This window comes from Acinonyx jubatus, chromosome A2 (genome assembly GCF_027475565.1).
Source record: "Acinonyx jubatus isolate Ajub_Pintada_27869175 chromosome A2, VMU_Ajub_asm_v1.0, whole genome shotgun sequence".
Classification (NCBI taxonomy): domain Eukaryota; kingdom Metazoa; phylum Chordata; class Mammalia; order Carnivora; family Felidae; genus Acinonyx; species Acinonyx jubatus.
In genome coordinates this window covers 155,929,698-155,946,062 of record NC_069383.1, presented here as the reverse complement: position 1 = coordinate 155,946,062, position 16,365 = coordinate 155,929,698, and the positions used below count along the sequence as shown (strand labels likewise).

The following is a 16,365-nucleotide window of genomic DNA, read 5'->3' as shown; positions in this document are numbered from 1 at the left end:
TGGGTAGGGACGCGCCCCGCCTACCTTTGTCCGGGTCAAGGGGGTTCAGCGAGGTGGTCAGGTTGGCGAACTGCAAGGAGGCAAGACAAGGGGTGAGGGTCCCGCCAAGGCGGGGGGGGGGGGGGGCCCGTCCGCGCCCTGGGCGCCCCGCCGCGCGCACCTCGCCCATGACGGCGATGGGGGTCTCGCCCTTGGCCTGGGCCACGCGGTGCTCGATCAGGTAGTACATGTACTCGTCGTAGAGCAGCCGGATGAGGTGGAAGGACCCAAAGCTGGCAGCGCTGCGCAGGGTCAGGTCCCGGATCACCATGGAGCTGTAGGCGGCGGCGGGAGAGGAGACCGTCAGGCCCGGCCCCGCCTCTCGCCCCCGTATAGTACCGCAAAGACCCCAAGCGCCGGCAAGCCCGGCGACCCGGGCCCGGCCTCGCGCTGGCTCCCCAAGGGCTTCCGTCAGTGACAGCAAACGGTCATCACCCAGCCCACCGCCAACAGGGCCTCCGCCTTCGTAAAAGGGCACCTGAGCCCCAGGGAAGGCGGGGGCGGGGAAGGGGGCGAGGTCTTCTCGCGTCCCAAATTCCCCGAGGAGGCGGGGCCTCCTGTGATCCCATTCTGACCCGCCCCCGGAGGGGAGGAGCCGTCCCTAAGCCCCCGCCCTCAGATCAGGGTCCTCCCACCCCGCCCCTTCCCGCCCGGATCGCGCAGGGCCTGAGCGCACCTGTAGAAGGACCACTTAAGGAGGAAGAGCTTGGCGGCCTTGGGGAAGCCGGCGCTGCCCTGGTAGGGCTTAAGCACCTGGCTCACGACGCCGTCCAGCCAGGCCGCCCACTGCTCCAGTGAGTTCTGCTGCTGCAGGGTCACCTTGAAGTCCTGCTCCAGACGCTGCACCACGCGGTCCTCGCAGCGGCATACCCACGAGGCCTGCTCCTGCAATACAGCGGGCACGTGCCCGCGGCTCAGCCACCGCCCCGGGGCCGCCCCGCGCTCACCGGCTCCGCCGCGCGCTCACCTGCACGTTGGCGAAGTCCACGCGGTTGAGGTCGCTCAGCATCTGGTTGATCTGCGCGGTGTTCTGCAGCACTGCCCGCGCCGCCTGCGCCAAGTGGTTGAGCGACGTGTAGCGTCGCAGCGTCTGCGCAAAGGCACCGGCCGCCGCCACCTGCGGGGCGGGGGGAGGGGGGGAGGCTTGTGGCTTGTGTGGAACCCACCTCCACCCCCGCCATCCCCTGCCCCACACACTGCAACTTCTCTGATCCTTTCTTTCTCCTAAAAGGGAGGGATGTATCTTGTTTTTGTTGGGAAATCAAGGGGTTTGGGATTTTCAAACTTTGGGTGGACACCCAAAGTATGGGACAAAAAAAAAAAAAAAATCAATGCAATGTGTCTGACCAGATTATTTTTCTTTTAAATTTTATTTGAGTGAGAGAGAAAAACTGTGCACACGAGCAGGGGAGAGAGGGGAGAGGGAAGGAGGGAGGGAGAGAGAGGGGGAGAGAGAGAGAGAGAGAGAGAGAGAGAGAGAGAGAGAATTCCAAGCAGGTGCCACGCTCAGCCCACAGCCAGACACGGGGCTCAATCCCACAACGCTGGGATCATGACCTGAGCCAAAATCAAGAGTCAGAAGCTCAACCGACTGAGCCACCCAGGTGCCCCGTGTTATTATTTTTAATTAAAGGACACAATACAAACTCTGAGGGCACTGCCTAGAAAGGCCATTGCTTGGATTGTTATTCCTCTGAGTGTCAGGGAGGGTGGGGTTTTGTTCATCTCTGTCATTGCTGTGCTCCCAGCATTGAGAACCATGCTGGCACACAGAAGGTGCTCAATAAATGCATGCTGAATAAATGAATGAATACATGAGTCTTGCCAGTTCTGAAGGGCTTCCCCCTGGATCCAGCTTCTACTCTTTCCACCCCTCACCCCCCACCCCACCCCCCACACCCCCAGTGTGCAGTGCACTCAGGGGTGATGCTTCAGATGTCTGGTTCTGTACGACTGTCTTGTTACCATTTTAAGGACAACAAAACAACCCTTTTCTTCCTTTTAGTTTTTTTGGTCAAGAGCAAGCACGTTGCATCTAATCCCTCACATGTAAGCAGTGAATGTGCAGCATTGATGCAGAGGGCCATTATTCTGTTACCTTATAGATGGTGCTTCCCCCCCCCCCCCCATTGAAACCATCTGAAGAGAACTACTTCAAGCTGCATTTGGTTTTTATTTTTTTAAGATGTCGGATCGTGTACAAAAATACCACCAAGGGGTTGTGTTTCAGAAGTGGGCACCTGAGGAAGCTGGTTTGTAAAGACAACACCCAAAGCTCACTCTGAGGGAACAGGAACTGCCTCTCTAACAGGCAGGGGAGACCAAGGCCCCCAGCCCACAGTTCCATGGCCAGGAGGGAGGAGCTGGGCTGTGCACCCAGGCTGGCCGCTCGGCCCGCCCTCACCTTCACACGCAGCATCTCCTCTGGGATGTTCACCATGGCATGGGTGAGCCAGCTCTCCAGGCTCTTGGCAAAGTTCCGGATCGCTTGGGTCAAGGCACCTGTGGGTGGCAGCGGGGGCGTATCAGGACCGCAGGGGGGAGGGGGGAGGCGGGAGGGCGGGGGGGGGGGTGGTTGCGGCAACGGCGCACTCACTGGGGATGGGCCGCAGCACGTCAGGGATGAGGATCTCCACCAGGCCCTGGTACAGCACGTTGTCACAGTGCTTGGTCCACTGCAGCACTGGCTCAAACTTGGAGAGGAGCACCAGGCTGGCCTTGGGCAGCCGCTTCTCAGCCTCGTCGTGCCTGTGGACACCCACCCCGCCCCTGAGGTCAGGCTGACAAGGGCCCCGATGCCCCCGGGGTCACACGGGCACAGGCACCCACCCGCTGCGGGGAGGAGATGGCCCAGCGAGGCGCGCTATACCCCCGCGCCGTCAGACCGACACACAGGCACACTCTGGGGTGGGGGTCACAAGGCCACGTACACCCCCTAGACTGCAGGGGTTCGGACAGATGCCCCCCTTCTACATGATGGCCGAGGTCTGGCTGCCCCGGCCCCGGGTGCTGCTGACTCACACAGTGCCCCACTTCCTTCCCTCCTCCTCACTCCCACTGAGGGACTCACACGGCCAGCGGAGGCGCCTCGTTGGGCTGGCTGAGGTTGTACCTCCAGAAGGTTTTCCACAGCGTCTCCACCAGGGTGAACTGCAGGTTCACCATGACGTCGACAATGGCCTGTTGGGGAGGCTGCATGCTCAGGGACGGGGCGGGGGCGGGGCAGCATGGCCTTCCCTCACCCCTGCCCACCCAGCCGGCTGCCCTACCTCACAGTGTTCCCGGTACAGGACCTGGAAGGCCTTGATGTCCCCAGGCCCGACGCCCTCGGGGAGCACTTTGCCCTGGAGGTCAAGCTCCGAGAAGTCAGGGAGACTCCTCGAGGCATCTGGAGGCGGGAGGAGACACCATGAGGCCTTTATCCTCTACCTGCGTGCACCCCCCCTCCCCAGGCCTCTCCCCGGGGATCGTATCAGGTTGTCATCACCCTCCTCCCCAGCAGGCCCCCCCCCCCACGCCCCGCAGGCAGTGGGGGACGGTGAGGCTCTGCAGCGGGGGCGGGGGGACAAGGGAACCATGTGCATGCTCCCTGGAGGCCTCGGACCTGCCCCAGAACCCACCCCGCGGGCCAGGACACTCTCACCCAGAAACTGCTGATACTGCTGCACCTGCGCGCTGATGTCCGACAGCCCCGCGGCCTGCTGCGGCCCCACAGCCACGCCGTTCGTCATGCCCTCCATCTTCTGGAGGGGCTTGAGCCTGCAGAGGGGGCGGTTGGGGCCCTGAGACAGGCCGGCAAGCCCTGCCCCCCCACCCCCCGCCCGCACGGGGCCGCCCCTTCCCACTACCTCTGCTTCTGTGAGAAGGGCTGGCCCCGCATGGCCATGTGCTGCTGGTCCTCCATCAGTCGCAGCAGGGGCGAGCTGGCCTTGATCCGCAGGCCGTAGTAGTGGTATTTGGAGTTGCCCCTGGGGTGGAGGCAGAGGGTGAGAGCCAGGCTGCGCCCAGGGTGGGAGTGGGGGGCTCCGGTTGTTCGCCGGGCCCTTCCCGTCCCCCCTGCCTCCTCTCTGCTTGGGGGACGAACAGCCCGGGGGCGAGACCCGTGTTCCACAGAGCTGAGCGGGCGCCGCGCTGGGGAAGGACAGGGGCTGTGGGTGCCAGGCGAGGTCCCCACGTGCCAACAGCCTTCTGGGAAGGCGGGGCCGGCTTCGGAGGGCACGCCTGGGCCCCTGACGCTGGCACGGGCCGGGAGCTCAGCACGGACTCATAGACTAGTAGTTACAAGGACACCGCGGGCCCTGGCCTGAGTGCTCCGCACACACAAAGGCCCGTGTTCCTCAGCCCTCTCCCCTGAAGGGTGCTCTTGGCACCCTCCACAGACAGGTGAAGAAGAAACCGCGGCACAGAGAGACGGTCAGGCACGTGCAAGCAAATGAGGCAACGCCTAAGCTGGGAACTGGACCGGAGAGATGAGCAGGGCTCACCCCAGGGAGGTGTGGGCGTTGCAAAGGAGAAGAAGGGAAGAGTGGGTTCGTGGGATGGCTCCTTGCTCCTCCCTACATGAATTCACTCGAAGGCCCTGATTTAAGCACCAACCATGTGCAGCTCCTGCATTTTAGCATTGGAAGCCAGATCAGAAACCAGAGAAGGGAGTAACCCAGAGTCATGTTGGATGGTGCTCCTCCGTAAGGAGAAAAAGCAAGCGGGGAAGGGGGCGGTCTGGGGAGTCAGGGAGGTGGGAGGTGGGAAGGCTGCAGTTTTAGTTAACGGGGCCAGGCGGCGTTTGAGGAAGAATATGGGGGAAGAGTGCGTGAAGGAGCAGGCATAGCTGGTGCAAAGGCCCTGGGGTGGGGATGTGTGGGTGTGACAGGAAGGGGCCAGTGAGCGAGGGCGTGACAGGGGTAGCCGAGGCCCTGGAGAACTTGGGAGACGGGGCGGGCTTTGCGGCTGTCGGGGGTGGATGGCTCACCTGGTGCCCAGCCGTCGGGTGCGCAGGCCCATGAACACGGAGCGGATGAGCTTGCCGAAGGAGGCGGCGTTGACGGGCTCCAGCTTCTGCTCCTGGCAGTGCAGCAGGTAGTGGCAGTAGAGGGTGCTCCGTGGCAGGCTCACACCCTCGGCCGTCTCATAGTTGTCTAGGAGCCACTGAACCTGGGGCCGGACCAGGGACCGAAGAGCATGAGGAATTGCTTTAGTTTCTGGAATACTCATTGTGAAGTGTTCTCTGTACCTATTTTCTTTTCTTTTGTTAATGTTTATTTATTTTTGAGAGAGAGAGAGAGAGAGCACAAGCAGGGGAGGGGCCAAGTGAGGGGGACAGAGGATCCAAAGCGGGCTCTGCGCCGACAGCAGTGAACTCACGAACCCTGAGACCGTGACCCGAGCTGCAGGTGGAGGTTCAATTGACTGAGCCACCCAGGCGTCCCTTCTCTCTGTGCCCATTTCCAATTGTGACGCTGACAACCACGTTGTAGGTCACATCATAGCATAATCACCGGTGGGAACTAAATCTCATGGAACTCTCTAGAACTGCACCGTCCAACAGAGGTGCCTCCAACCACACGTAGCTATTTAAATTAATTTATACTGAGTGGAAAAGGCCAATGTCAAAAGGTCATGTGGAGTATGATTCATAGAACATTCTCGAGATGACAGCATTATAGAAATGGGGAACAGATTCATGGTTACTGGGGGTTAGAGACGTTGGGAGGGAGGAGGGCGGGGGTTACTATAAGGGGTAGTTGGAGGGTGATCTTTGTGGCAGTGGAACAGTTCTGCATCGTGATTGTAGCGGTGGTTTTCCAAATGTACACCCGTGATAAAAAGATGGAAGTAGACCCCCCGCGTTGTACCAGGGCCAGGTTCCTGGCTGGATACTGTACTGCAGTCATGTAAAAGGTAACTAGTGGGGTAATCTGAGTGGGCGGGGTAACCTGGGTGAGCTGCCCACTGGGGGTCTCCCTGTACTATTTTTGCAGCTTCCTATGAACCTACAATTATACCAAAATAGCCTAAGGAAAAACAAACAACTCAGTTCCTTGGTGACCCCAGCCACATCTTAGGCACTCAATAGCCACACGTGGCTAGAGGCCTCTGTATTGAACAGCACAGAGGGAATACTTCTATCAATGGGGAATGTCTAGAGGACGGCAGTGTTCTAGTGAAGCGTGTCTGCAAACTTCGGGTAAGGACCTGTTACAGGGTCATGAAATCAGCTGGGTGGGTCACAACCAGCATTCGAACAACATAGACCTGAAGCCGGGCTACATGGGGGTATAAGGGAGGTTCAGCCTGCCTTCTGAGAAAGCTTCTGTCTCGGTTATGTGGTCCATGATGGGTGGCTATGTCAAAGGGCGGTACTTATTTATTTTATTTAAAAAAGCTTTTTTTAATGTTTATTATTTTGGAAGGAGAGAGAAGAGAGAGTGAGCAGGGGAGGGGAGGGGCAGAGAGAGAGGGAGACACGGAATCTGAAGCAGGCTCCAGGCTCCGAGAGCTCTCAGCACAGAGCCCGACGTAGGGCTTGAACTCACGAACGGTGAGATCACGACCTGAACCGAAGTTGGACGCTCAACCGACTGAGCCACCCAGGCGCCCCCAAAGGGCGGTATTTAAAATCGCTCCAGACCCCAGGGGCACCTGGGTGGCTCGGTGGGTGAAGCGCCTGACTTCGGCTCAGGTCATGATCTCACGGTTCTTGAGTTCAAGCTCTGCATTGGGCTCTGTGCTGACAGCTCAGAGCCTGCTTCAGATGCTCTGTCTCCCTCCCTCTCTCTCTGTCCCTGCCCTGCTCGTTCACTCTCTCTCTCTCTCAAAACTAAATAAATATTAAAAAATAAAAATAAAAAAAATCACTCCAGACCCCAACTTCCAAGAGGACAAGGACCACCCTGAGACTACTAGGCCCTGATCCAACCACAGTCACAGAGCTAGTGAGAGGCCCGGCCCAAGTGACTCCATACAGCCCACCTCTGGGCAGAGAGAGGTTTTCTTGTCGCCTTCTAGATGGACAAAGTGCCTTGCTCAGGGCAGCTCCCCCCATGCTGGTGCCTGCCTCTCCCTCCCCTTGCTATACCCCTGCCATCATCAGTTCTGACCACAGGAGACAACACTTCTCGGGGCCCTGGTCTAACAGCCTCATGCATATGAGCTGAGGCCCAGAGAGGCTGAGTAACTTGTCTGAGGCTACACAGCCAGGATCTGATCCCCGGACATCTTCATCTGAGGACTCCGGCGCAAGGGTGCGAAGACTCTTGCTGCCGGCGACCAGTGACCACCCACCGCCCGCGCCCAGCACCTCCCCCCGCCCCCGGCCCTGCATGCCTTTTCTGGGGCCCGAGTCCGCACTCACGGTGGCTGGCGAGGCACGCGTGGTGTGGGAGTAGGACTGGCTGGCGCTGCCCAGCATGTAGCCGCCCTGGATCACATAGGTGCCTGCTCCGCTGCCGCCGCCGCCACTGCCACCGCCGCCGCCGCCGCCGCCCCCGCCGCCGCCCCCACCGCCGCCGGTGCCACCGGTGCCGCCGGCGCCGCCGCTGGCCCCACCCGCGCTGCTGGCGGAGCTGGTGACGACCTGGCTCCCGGACACGTACATGGGCACAGAGCCGCTGCTGGCCACCGCCTGGGAGGTAGCGGGCGTGCTGACCTGCGCAGCTGTGCCTGCAGCTTCGTAGTAGCTTGCGCCCGCTGTCTGCGTGTACAGCGGCGTCTCCGGGTAGGGGTAGGTACTGGAGCGGCTGAGAGGGAAGCAGAGGCAGGAGTCAGCGGGCAGGAGCTGGGCAGCCGAGGGGCGGGGCGGAGGGGGCTCCTGTGGCGCCGGGGCCCTCCCAGGATGGGAGCCAGAGGCTGCCAACGTTTACCCATGCCGGACCAGGCACCACTCTGAGCGAGTGCCTGATGGGGCGCAATTTTCCATGTAATCATCAGAACGGCCCCTGGCATGGGAGCCCACACCTCAGAGGTGAAGAAGCCAAGACAGAATGGCTAGGTCACTTGGAATAGGGCACACACTTCACTCAATTAAAAACAAAACAAAACAGAACAAAACAAAAAAACCAACTCATCGAGCACCTACTGTATGCTGGACACTGTTGTAGGCACTACAGACCCAACAGTGGGTAAGACAGAAAAAGCCCTGCCCGGGGGAGTTCACGTTGTCGCCGGGAAGCCAGAGGAGAAGCAAGGGCATTGCAGAACGTGGTCCATGCCCAGGTAGTAAATGAGACGGGAAGAGGGGGCTGGAGAAAGGGGAGGTGGCCTCCCTTCAGTCCGGTGGCCACCCTGGGGGGCCATTCAGCGACGACTTCTGGAGTGCAGAGCATGTCCCTTTTGAGGCAGAGGAGCGTTCTCCTCCAGCTGTCCCAGGACCCGCGTCAGATGATGCGGGGGCTCAAGGCTGCAGTTCATAGCAAGAGAGCAAAAACAACTGGGGTCCCTCTTTGGAGGACAGTTAAGTGAAAGGTGACAGAATCCTAAGAAAGGGTAAGAGAGAGGAAGATCCTGCCAAAGAAGAAGCTCCAGAACATTTTTTCAGGTGAACGAAAGAGGTGGGGAAAGGTAAGGATGGGGTTTCCGGAACAGGGGGGAGACTGTAACCCATTTCCTATCTATGTCTGCATCATGCGGGTGGAGGCCCCATGGATGGGGAGTAGGCATCTCACAAGACATCGTTGGACACAGTTTTGGTTTCTGAGTCCTCTTAACTTATTAGTGATTCAAAACAACATCAAATTTTAAAAATCCAGAAAGGGAGCAAGGCCGGCCAGATGGGACCCGCCGCAGAAGGCTCTGTTGTAACAGGCTCCTGAAGGAAGCTGGGGAAGGAGACTTGCAGGCCTCCAGGGTGGCAAGGAGAAGGCGGGGGGGAGGGGCAAGGAGGGAGGGGAGGGGGGGAGGCTGGTCACCCGAAGTGGGCGCCCTACCTGTTGGACACCAAGAGGCAGCTCTTGACTGCGGCATCCTGGTCCACGTCTACTGAAGTGGCACTGGGTGGCACCAGCAAGTGCCCTCCACCCCATCCCCAGGCAGGGACCACAGCCAGCCCCAGTCCAGCACCCCACCCCACCCCACATCTGGAGCCACACGTGCTCGAAAAATGTTGCTCTGGCAGCAATTTGCTGCATGATTGAATGAACGTGTGCGTCTCTGGAAAGAGCCAGAGCCAGAGCCAGAGGAGCAGGGACTGTGGCTTTGGCCAGGGAGGGGGTCCAGGCTGGCAAAGGGCTGAGAAGCCAGTTAAAATCCACTGCAAGAGACAGACAGGGGACAGAGTGCTACTAACAATTTCACCAGAATCCGATGGCGGTGATGGGCTACGTGTGATCCCACACGCGATAACCACGGAGGGGAGAATTCAAACAGAAGCAAGGACAGACACTACCAGGGGAGGCAGAAGGAGCCAGCCTGGCTCCACAAGGCCTGGGCTTGTGCCTCAGTTCTACTTTCTGGGGGCCCTATGGCTTCTTTCCGGAATGCCCTGTATGGTCCCTACCCACTCTCGTTAATTGCGTGGCTAAGAGACTGGCAGCATGGAAATAAGTCACCGGAACTATGAGGTAGCTGGAGGCCGTCGACCATGACTCAGGTGCCAGGGTCAAGCCCCCTGGGATAGGCCACAGCACCACGATCCAGGGACTGAGTTGCTCTATGAGCTAATCCCCAGCATCACGCCCTTATGGGACAGGTGGGTGGGGGATGTAAGAAAAAAGGTCAGACACAATGCAAAGAAAACCGAATGAAGCTTCCGACAATTAAATCGACAATCACCGTGATCCTGGAACTATTACTGTGAAGGAGGAGAGAGCGAAGGTGGTGTGAGGGGTCTCCCGGACAACAGTGAGCCAGAGCGGAGGCTCGGGCAGGCCTTGGGCATGGCATCTGCCTGACGTGGCAGGTGCTGATAATGCTGCAGGGCACGCGACAGCAGGGAGAGGAGGGCCCCCAAGTGTCGGCCGGGCGGGCACTGGCTACATCGTTCACGCTATGTCTGCACCGTGGAGTATTATGCAGCCGTTAAACAGGGTGACTGGGACCCGGTCAGAGAAACAGGGAAGAGCTTTGAGACACACAACTGGGAAGAAATAAAGGACCGAACATTCTGCCTGTTTCTGAACAAAAAAGGGGCTAGTTTCTATTCTCAGGGTGTCTCTAGGAGGAAACAAAGAAACTGGTCACAGCACTGCCTTTGGAGCAAGCTTGGGGGTCAACAGGGAAGATTTCTTTTTCTTTAACATTCCCTACTAATTCAGAAAGTTTGTCTTATAAAAATTAAATTTTCTTTTTTTCTTTTCTAAAAACCAGGCCCATCTGACCCCAAGGTCTTAAGCTTTACTGGGATGCCTTTCCCAACCTGCGAGGGCCCCCTCTGCTTTGCCCCTACCTGATGGCTGCTGGTTATCCTGGGGAAGCACCTATCACCCGTCACCTGAGCCCTTGAAGGCTGGCTGGTCGGCTAGGGGCAGGGACTCTCAGGCCTCAAGTCCCAGCAGGGTCCTGAGCCGACCTAGGCCCCCCCTCCCCCCCCCGCGCCCACTCACATGGCACTGGCCGTGTAGCTGGCGTCACCACCCTCCACATACTGCACTTGGCTGGAGTACACGTGTGGGACGGGCACCTGCTGGAGCTGCTGCACCTGGTGTGGGAGGAAGGGCACACAGGAGGTCAGGGGTGGGGCGGTTCCTCTGCCTCTGTCTCTTTCTCTAAAGGGCTGGTAGCTGTCCAAGCTCGCAAGGACACCTGGCTCCCCGGCGGGGAGGCTGCATTTCTGGACTTTCTGAACACATCCTGGACAGGGCCAGGGGTCAGAGGCCCAGGGGTTGTGGCCTTGGTCAGGGCTGGGAATCGGGTGGAGCTGTGTCAGAAGCCAGGACTCTGTGCTTAGGCTACGGACGGCAAGGATTGGGGCCTGACGTGAGGCGGGCTGAGGAGACCCCGGGGTCCTACTCTGAGCGTGAAAGCTGGACCCCACAAGTAGAGCCAAGCACTGGGACAAGGCTGTCACTAGAGCTAAAGCCAAAGCTGGAGCCTGAAAACCACATACAAACAGGGCCTCAGGGGTGGAGCCTGCATCAAGGGAAGGATCCCCGTCTGTAGGGGCGGGGCCTGGAAGCTAAGTACAGGATGTCAGGGGAGGAGCCAGAGGCCAGGGGTGGGGCTCCGGTTGGCGGGACACAACCTGGAATTACTGACAAGGTTTGGGGGGCGGGGCCTGAATTCCCCACCCCCATCCCCCGCCCGTCTGTTGGAGTGGAGGCTGGGACCTGGGACCGCCAATCTTGGGGGTGGGGGTGGGGGTGGGGGGTGGGGGTGAGGTCGGAGGTGGGTCCCCACACTGGCCGGGCGGAGGTGGGGTCTTCAGGGCCAGCAGGGCCAGGCGGGCAGCCTGGGGCCGGGCGCCGGCCGGGGCCGGCGGATCCCGCCCCCGCCCGCCCGATGCCCCCCGCCCGTGCGTCGGCCACCTACTTTGAGGGCCGTGGCGGCCGTGCCGAACACTAGCACCTGGGGGACTCTCTGGATCCTGACCCTCTGGTCGGGGCTGGCTCGGGCCGGGAGCCCGGGCAGTGGCTCGAAGACCACTTTCTGCTGCGGCAGGAGCAGGTGCGGGGGCATCACGCCCACCAGCTCCACCCACTGCTCGGCGCCCGGCTCGAAATGGGGCGGCGGCGGCTGGGGGCTGCCTAGCTGCAGGACCTCGCCCCTGCACGCGGGCGGGAGCGGCGGCGGCTCCGGGGCCAGCGCGCTCGGCCGGGGCCCGGGCGTGGGTGGCCGGGGCGGCGGCTCCGGCGGCGGCGTGGGCCGGGGCTCCTGCTGCTCTGCCTTCCTAGCGGGAAACTGACTGCCTGAGCTCTGGAGGACAAACAGAGACACTGGGGGGTCACCGGGAGCGGCCGCGAGCGGGGCTCTAGGCCTCCGCCGCCCACCGGGTCGCTGAGCCCACGCGGCAACCCCACAGAAGATCCCGCCCGGTGCCTCAGGGAGGGGAGAATCCAGATCTCTCTCTTAGCAAAACCTGGGCCCTTGAACCGCCAGGTGCCGGGGAGAGGGGAGGCTCCAAGACAGAGTCTACGGCCCACAGCCCAAGCCCTTGAGGAACTCCCCCCACCCCCACCCCCGAGCCCCCCGCCCCGCCCCATTCCCTCCCTGCAGCCTGACGGGCCCGCACCCACCCCTCCCCAGCCCGGGGCCTCCCCAGTCCCAGTTTGCCCAGAGGTTAAGTGGAGAAGACACGCACCTCTTGAGCCACGTGAACTGGCTGGAGCCCCTGCACCGTAAGTTGCTGCACGGGGCCGGCTTTGGGCGCCTGTGGAGTGGCTTGGACCACGGACCTCTGGGATGGAAAAGGCAAGTCAGACCGTGGTAACCGTGGCGACCAAAGGCCCACCCATCCCTGAGCACCCACCCCATGCCCACATGAACTCCTGTAAGCCTCACAGCAGCCCGGTGAGAAAGAGGCCACCATTCTCCAGCTCTTCCCTGCCGGCCCTGCACCAAGTGCCTTTGAGATTCAGGACCACGTTGACCCCAGGCGTTCAGTTAGAGGCGTGAACAGAGGCTCATCAAAGCGAGGCTGACAGGAAGTGGCAGAACTGAAGTTGAACTTGGGACTGACTGCGGGAGTCCTTGCCACCCACCCCTACTCTGGACATGAGTTATCGCACACCCCCACATCCGCCATGCCTCCTCGTCCTTACTTTCATGCTACCGCAGGAATACTGACATTGCCCTCAGGGCACAGAGCGAGGGGCCGGGGGTGGGGTGGGGTGCCGAGTGGTGGATTAGGACTCGGACCCAGGCCTGGAGGTTCAGAGGGTGCGTGGTGCTCGGCAGGACATCTGCGAATCCTTCGGGATGGGGTTTCCGCTTTTCCTCTGGGGGAGGTCTGTGCCTTTCATCTGGTTTTGCGAGGGGTGTGGGACCCCGCAACGTGAGTGATGACAACCAGATGGCAGACGACCCTTGCCACTTAACCTGCTCCAGCAGCTCAGAGCATAGCCTCCTCCCAAAGGCTGGCCGTGCATTTGGAGGCTGGGCCTCTCCCTGAGCTCCTTAGGGGTAAGCCTGGACTTGGCCTCGGGGCTTCCTCCCTGCGAGTGGGCCCAAAGAGGCAAGGTTGTTTCTCAAAGTTGTTTCCAGCGCCAATTCAGTGTTAGGTGCCACCTGTGAGGACCACATCTCATCCCCCAGCAACCCCAGCCACCCTGCCCCCAGACTCCCAGGGCAGAAGCCATTATGCAGATAAGGATGCCGTGTCTGAAGGAGAGCAGAGGTGCTTGCCAGAGGCCCCCGGGGGCCGGCTGAGGATGCACCCCTACCTGCTTGGCTCCCACAGACCTTTCCGACCGCAGCTCTCACAGACAGCCAAGGAGGCCGCAGAGGCTGCCTGGCCAGGACCCCCTGCCCCAGCCACCGCCCGCCTTGGCCTGGCACCTCTTGGGTGACGGGGACACTCTGCTGAACGCCACAGACCTGCAGCTGCTGCGGCACTGCACCCGCGGGGGCCCCAGCCGTCTTGCTGGAGGAGCTGTTTGCCTGCCCCGGCGACCGCTGCGAGGGAAGGAGACACGGGAGCGTAGTCTGGGCACCCAGGCCCTGGAAAACCCTTCTCAGGAGGGCTGTCCCAAGAGCTACTTGGGGAGGGTGGCAGTCTACAGAGGTCTCAGTCTCCTAGGCTGGTAACTGGCCGCGTTTCATGAATCCAAATGCCTAGTCCCTGCCGTAGCCCCGCTCACTCCCAGGCAAGGCTAGGGGTTCGGCTCAGAGGTGCTGGTGGGGGGACCCACCCTCTGCAGCCCAGATGGCCTCAGCTCAGAGGACACCTGTGCCTCCGAAATCAGAGGGACTGCCGCCTTGAGGTGAGGAGGGGTAGGTGAGGCAAGCCCCACTTTCCAGATGGGAAGGGATGTCCCAAGGCCACACAGCTGAGTGGTGGCACTGGGCACTGACCCCAGGCAGACTGGTGACAGAGTCCCTGTTAGCTCTGGGCCATGCTGTGGCCACACGGAGCTGACGGCACTTGGTATTACTAGCTGTTTTACAGAGAAAACACTGGGCTCAGGAGGCTCCAGGGGCCTGGCCAGAGTCCCCCAGGAGAAATGGCTGAGCTGGGGGTCTGACCCCAAGCTCCTGATGCTGCCACCTATGCTCCCAGCCACCCGTGGTCTGCCTGCCTCCAACACACTCATTAGTGCTTAGGGGGTCCCCAGAATCCACCCTGTAGTCTGGGGAAGAGCCTCTACCAGCCCTGAGGGGCGCAGGGGGACCCACTTTGCTTCCTGGGACGCGGGGTCCTGATGTGGAGCTGCGAGGCCCATCTCAGCCTGGAGTGGGAAGCAGCTCAGAGCTGGCAGGGCCACGAGTCAGGCAGCCAAGCCACCCGACCCGAGCTCAATAAGGACTCTGGAGGAGCGAGTGGGCTTGGGGGCACAGGGACCCCTCCAAGTATACTCTGGGGGTACATGCCCAACCCGGGGAGAGAGGTACAGAGAGGGCAACTGATGGGGCCACCACCTACCTCAGGGGGCGAGTGCACCTGCTGGGTGCCATGCACTGTCAGGGAAACCTGGCCACCCTTGCCGCCTGGGGCCGTGCTCTGCACCACCAGACGCTGCGTGGGGAGAGCCTAGAACCAGGAGGAAAAAGGACCACAGTTCACTCACAACAGCCCGTCCGGTTCCCGCGAGCATCTGAGCCACACCAGGCGATGTCCTGGTGGTGCTCACCCGTCAGCTCACAAAACTGCCCCGACGGCCCCCGGGCAGCACTGTTACTACCCCCACCGCACACAGGGTGACAGCGAGGCTTGGGACGGCGAAAGCGCTGGCCTGAGGCCCTGGAACCGGTAAGTGGCCGAGCCAGGGTTGACGTCCAGGGAGCCTGGCTCCACAGGCCATGAGCAATATGCTCTCACCCTTGAAGCCCGTTCTGGGCGGAGCCCCGTCACACCGCCGGCAGCCTTCTGGGGGACAGGCCACCATGTACTCACGGTCCCCGTGCTGGCTACGGGCTCTTGGCTCCTAACTGGCATTGGGTTCTCTGCTTTGAGATATCGGGGCCGGGCCTGAAAGCCACCTTCCTTACTGCTACTCCTCGGCTGTCTATTAAGATGTCTCGTGCAGCAACTCCTTCCCCAACGAGCCCTGACTGCCACCGTCTCACTGGCCAGAGGCGGCGATCATCCCCCTGGATGGGGCCCAGGTCCTTGATGCTGGTGAAGGCGCATCTGAGCAGGCCACCAGGAACTGGCTCTGTAGCCCAGGGGGAGGCCGGGCCTGGTGTGGCAGCCTTACCTGCTGGGGCACTGAGATGTTGGTGAGCTGGAGGGGAGACACGTGGCCCGGCTTGGCCTGCACGCTTGTCTGGACCAGCAGACGCTGTAGGGGCAGGGAGTAAGGACCTGAGCCATGCGGGCTTCCCCAGGGCGGGGTGGGGGTGGTGGCTGAAGCGAACATCTTGCTAAGAACAGGTGAGCAGATGGCTCTGGCAGCAGGGTGGGAGGGGAGGCCAAGTACCTGTGGCCACCGTCACCAATGCCCCTCTCGTGTGCCCTCCCGCCCTGCCCCCTGGGGGGGGAGGGGAGTACGTCCTACCTGCTGGGTGCCCTGCACCTGCTGAACCACCTGAGTGGGGACTCCGGTCTGGCTGGCTGTGGAGCCCGGGCTGGCTTCTGATACAGTCTCACTGGCCCGCATGGCGCCTTCTGTGAGGAAGGGTCACTGGGTCAGCTCCGCCTGCTGTCCCTGTCAACCCTGAGCCTGAGCCCATCAGGAGGGGACGAAGTGGCCTGAAGCTGATCCTCTGACAGAGCGGGGTCTCTCCAAGATCCTGCCTGTCTCCTGGCAGGCCTTGACACTGCACATTGGGATAAGCCTTAAGGACCTGTGGCCCTTGACATGCAGAAGCAGCCCCACCCCACCCCACCCCTCCTCGTCCCAACGCTAGACCAGGAGGGGTGACTGAGGAGCCATGATGCTCAGGCCCAGAGGGCTGGATCCCTTTCCCCAACAGATAGGACTTGTGGACAGCCAGTGACTGACCCCCTTCCCCAGGGTCTCAGCAGCCCTGGAAGGACCAAGGTGCTGGGGCCACCTTCCTCAAGAGGACTCTTGGCTTCCCAGGAATGGGAGATGGTCAGGAGTGAGCTCAGAAGGCCTTGCCAGCCTGTGGCCAAGCACCACCCCCCCCTGCACTGTCCCAGCCTCCCTGTCCTCGGTGGGGCGGGGGCAGTGGGGGGGCTTGGAGGTGGGCAGGCAGGTACTCACGCTGACAGGCAGCCAAGAAGAGGCAGTCGTAGAACATGGTGCCCACCTGTCCCCGCCCTGCCCCTGCCCC

At 61.3% G+C, this 16,365-nt stretch overlaps 1 protein-coding gene across 13 annotated transcripts in view; it reads right to left on the bottom strand.

Annotated features, from left to right (window-relative positions):
- The window catches only part of RFX1 (regulatory factor X1), a 32,257-nt gene that overhangs the window by 1,533 nt on the left and 14,359 nt on the right, over window positions 1-16,365 (bottom strand). For 6 of the 13 annotated variants that reach the window (XM_027050374.2, XM_053219763.1, XM_027050362.2 and 3 more), the window contains 19 exons: window positions 15,624-15,733; window positions 15,324-15,407; window positions 14,549-14,656; window positions 13,465-13,581; window positions 12,269-12,364; window positions 11,500-11,883; window positions 10,575-10,669; window positions 7,391-7,775; window positions 5,009-5,190; window positions 3,888-4,007; window positions 3,683-3,798; window positions 3,309-3,427; window positions 3,110-3,219; window positions 2,636-2,787; window positions 2,444-2,541; window positions 1,007-1,156; window positions 716-924; window positions 161-314; window positions 25-70 (listed from right to left, as the gene is read on the bottom strand). In XM_027050374.2, the coding sequence (XP_026906175.1) occupies window positions 25-70; window positions 161-314; window positions 716-924; window positions 1,007-1,156; window positions 2,444-2,541; window positions 2,636-2,787; window positions 3,110-3,219; window positions 3,309-3,427; window positions 3,683-3,798; window positions 3,888-4,007; window positions 5,009-5,190; window positions 7,391-7,775; window positions 10,575-10,669; window positions 11,500-11,883; window positions 12,269-12,364; window positions 13,465-13,581; window positions 14,549-14,656; window positions 15,324-15,407; window positions 15,624-15,725 (2,827 nt within the window). In that variant the 5' untranslated portion in view covers window positions 15,726-15,733. The remainder of the gene's footprint in view (window positions 1-24; window positions 71-160; window positions 315-715; window positions 925-1,006; window positions 1,157-2,443; window positions 2,542-2,635; window positions 2,788-3,109; window positions 3,220-3,308; window positions 3,428-3,682; window positions 3,799-3,887; window positions 4,008-5,008; window positions 5,191-7,390; window positions 7,776-10,574; window positions 10,670-11,499; window positions 11,884-12,268; window positions 12,365-13,464; window positions 13,582-14,548; window positions 14,657-15,323; window positions 15,408-15,623; window positions 15,734-16,365) is intronic. The other 7 variants (XM_053219765.1, XM_053219769.1, XM_053219770.1 and 4 more) reach the window with 7 other exon arrangements.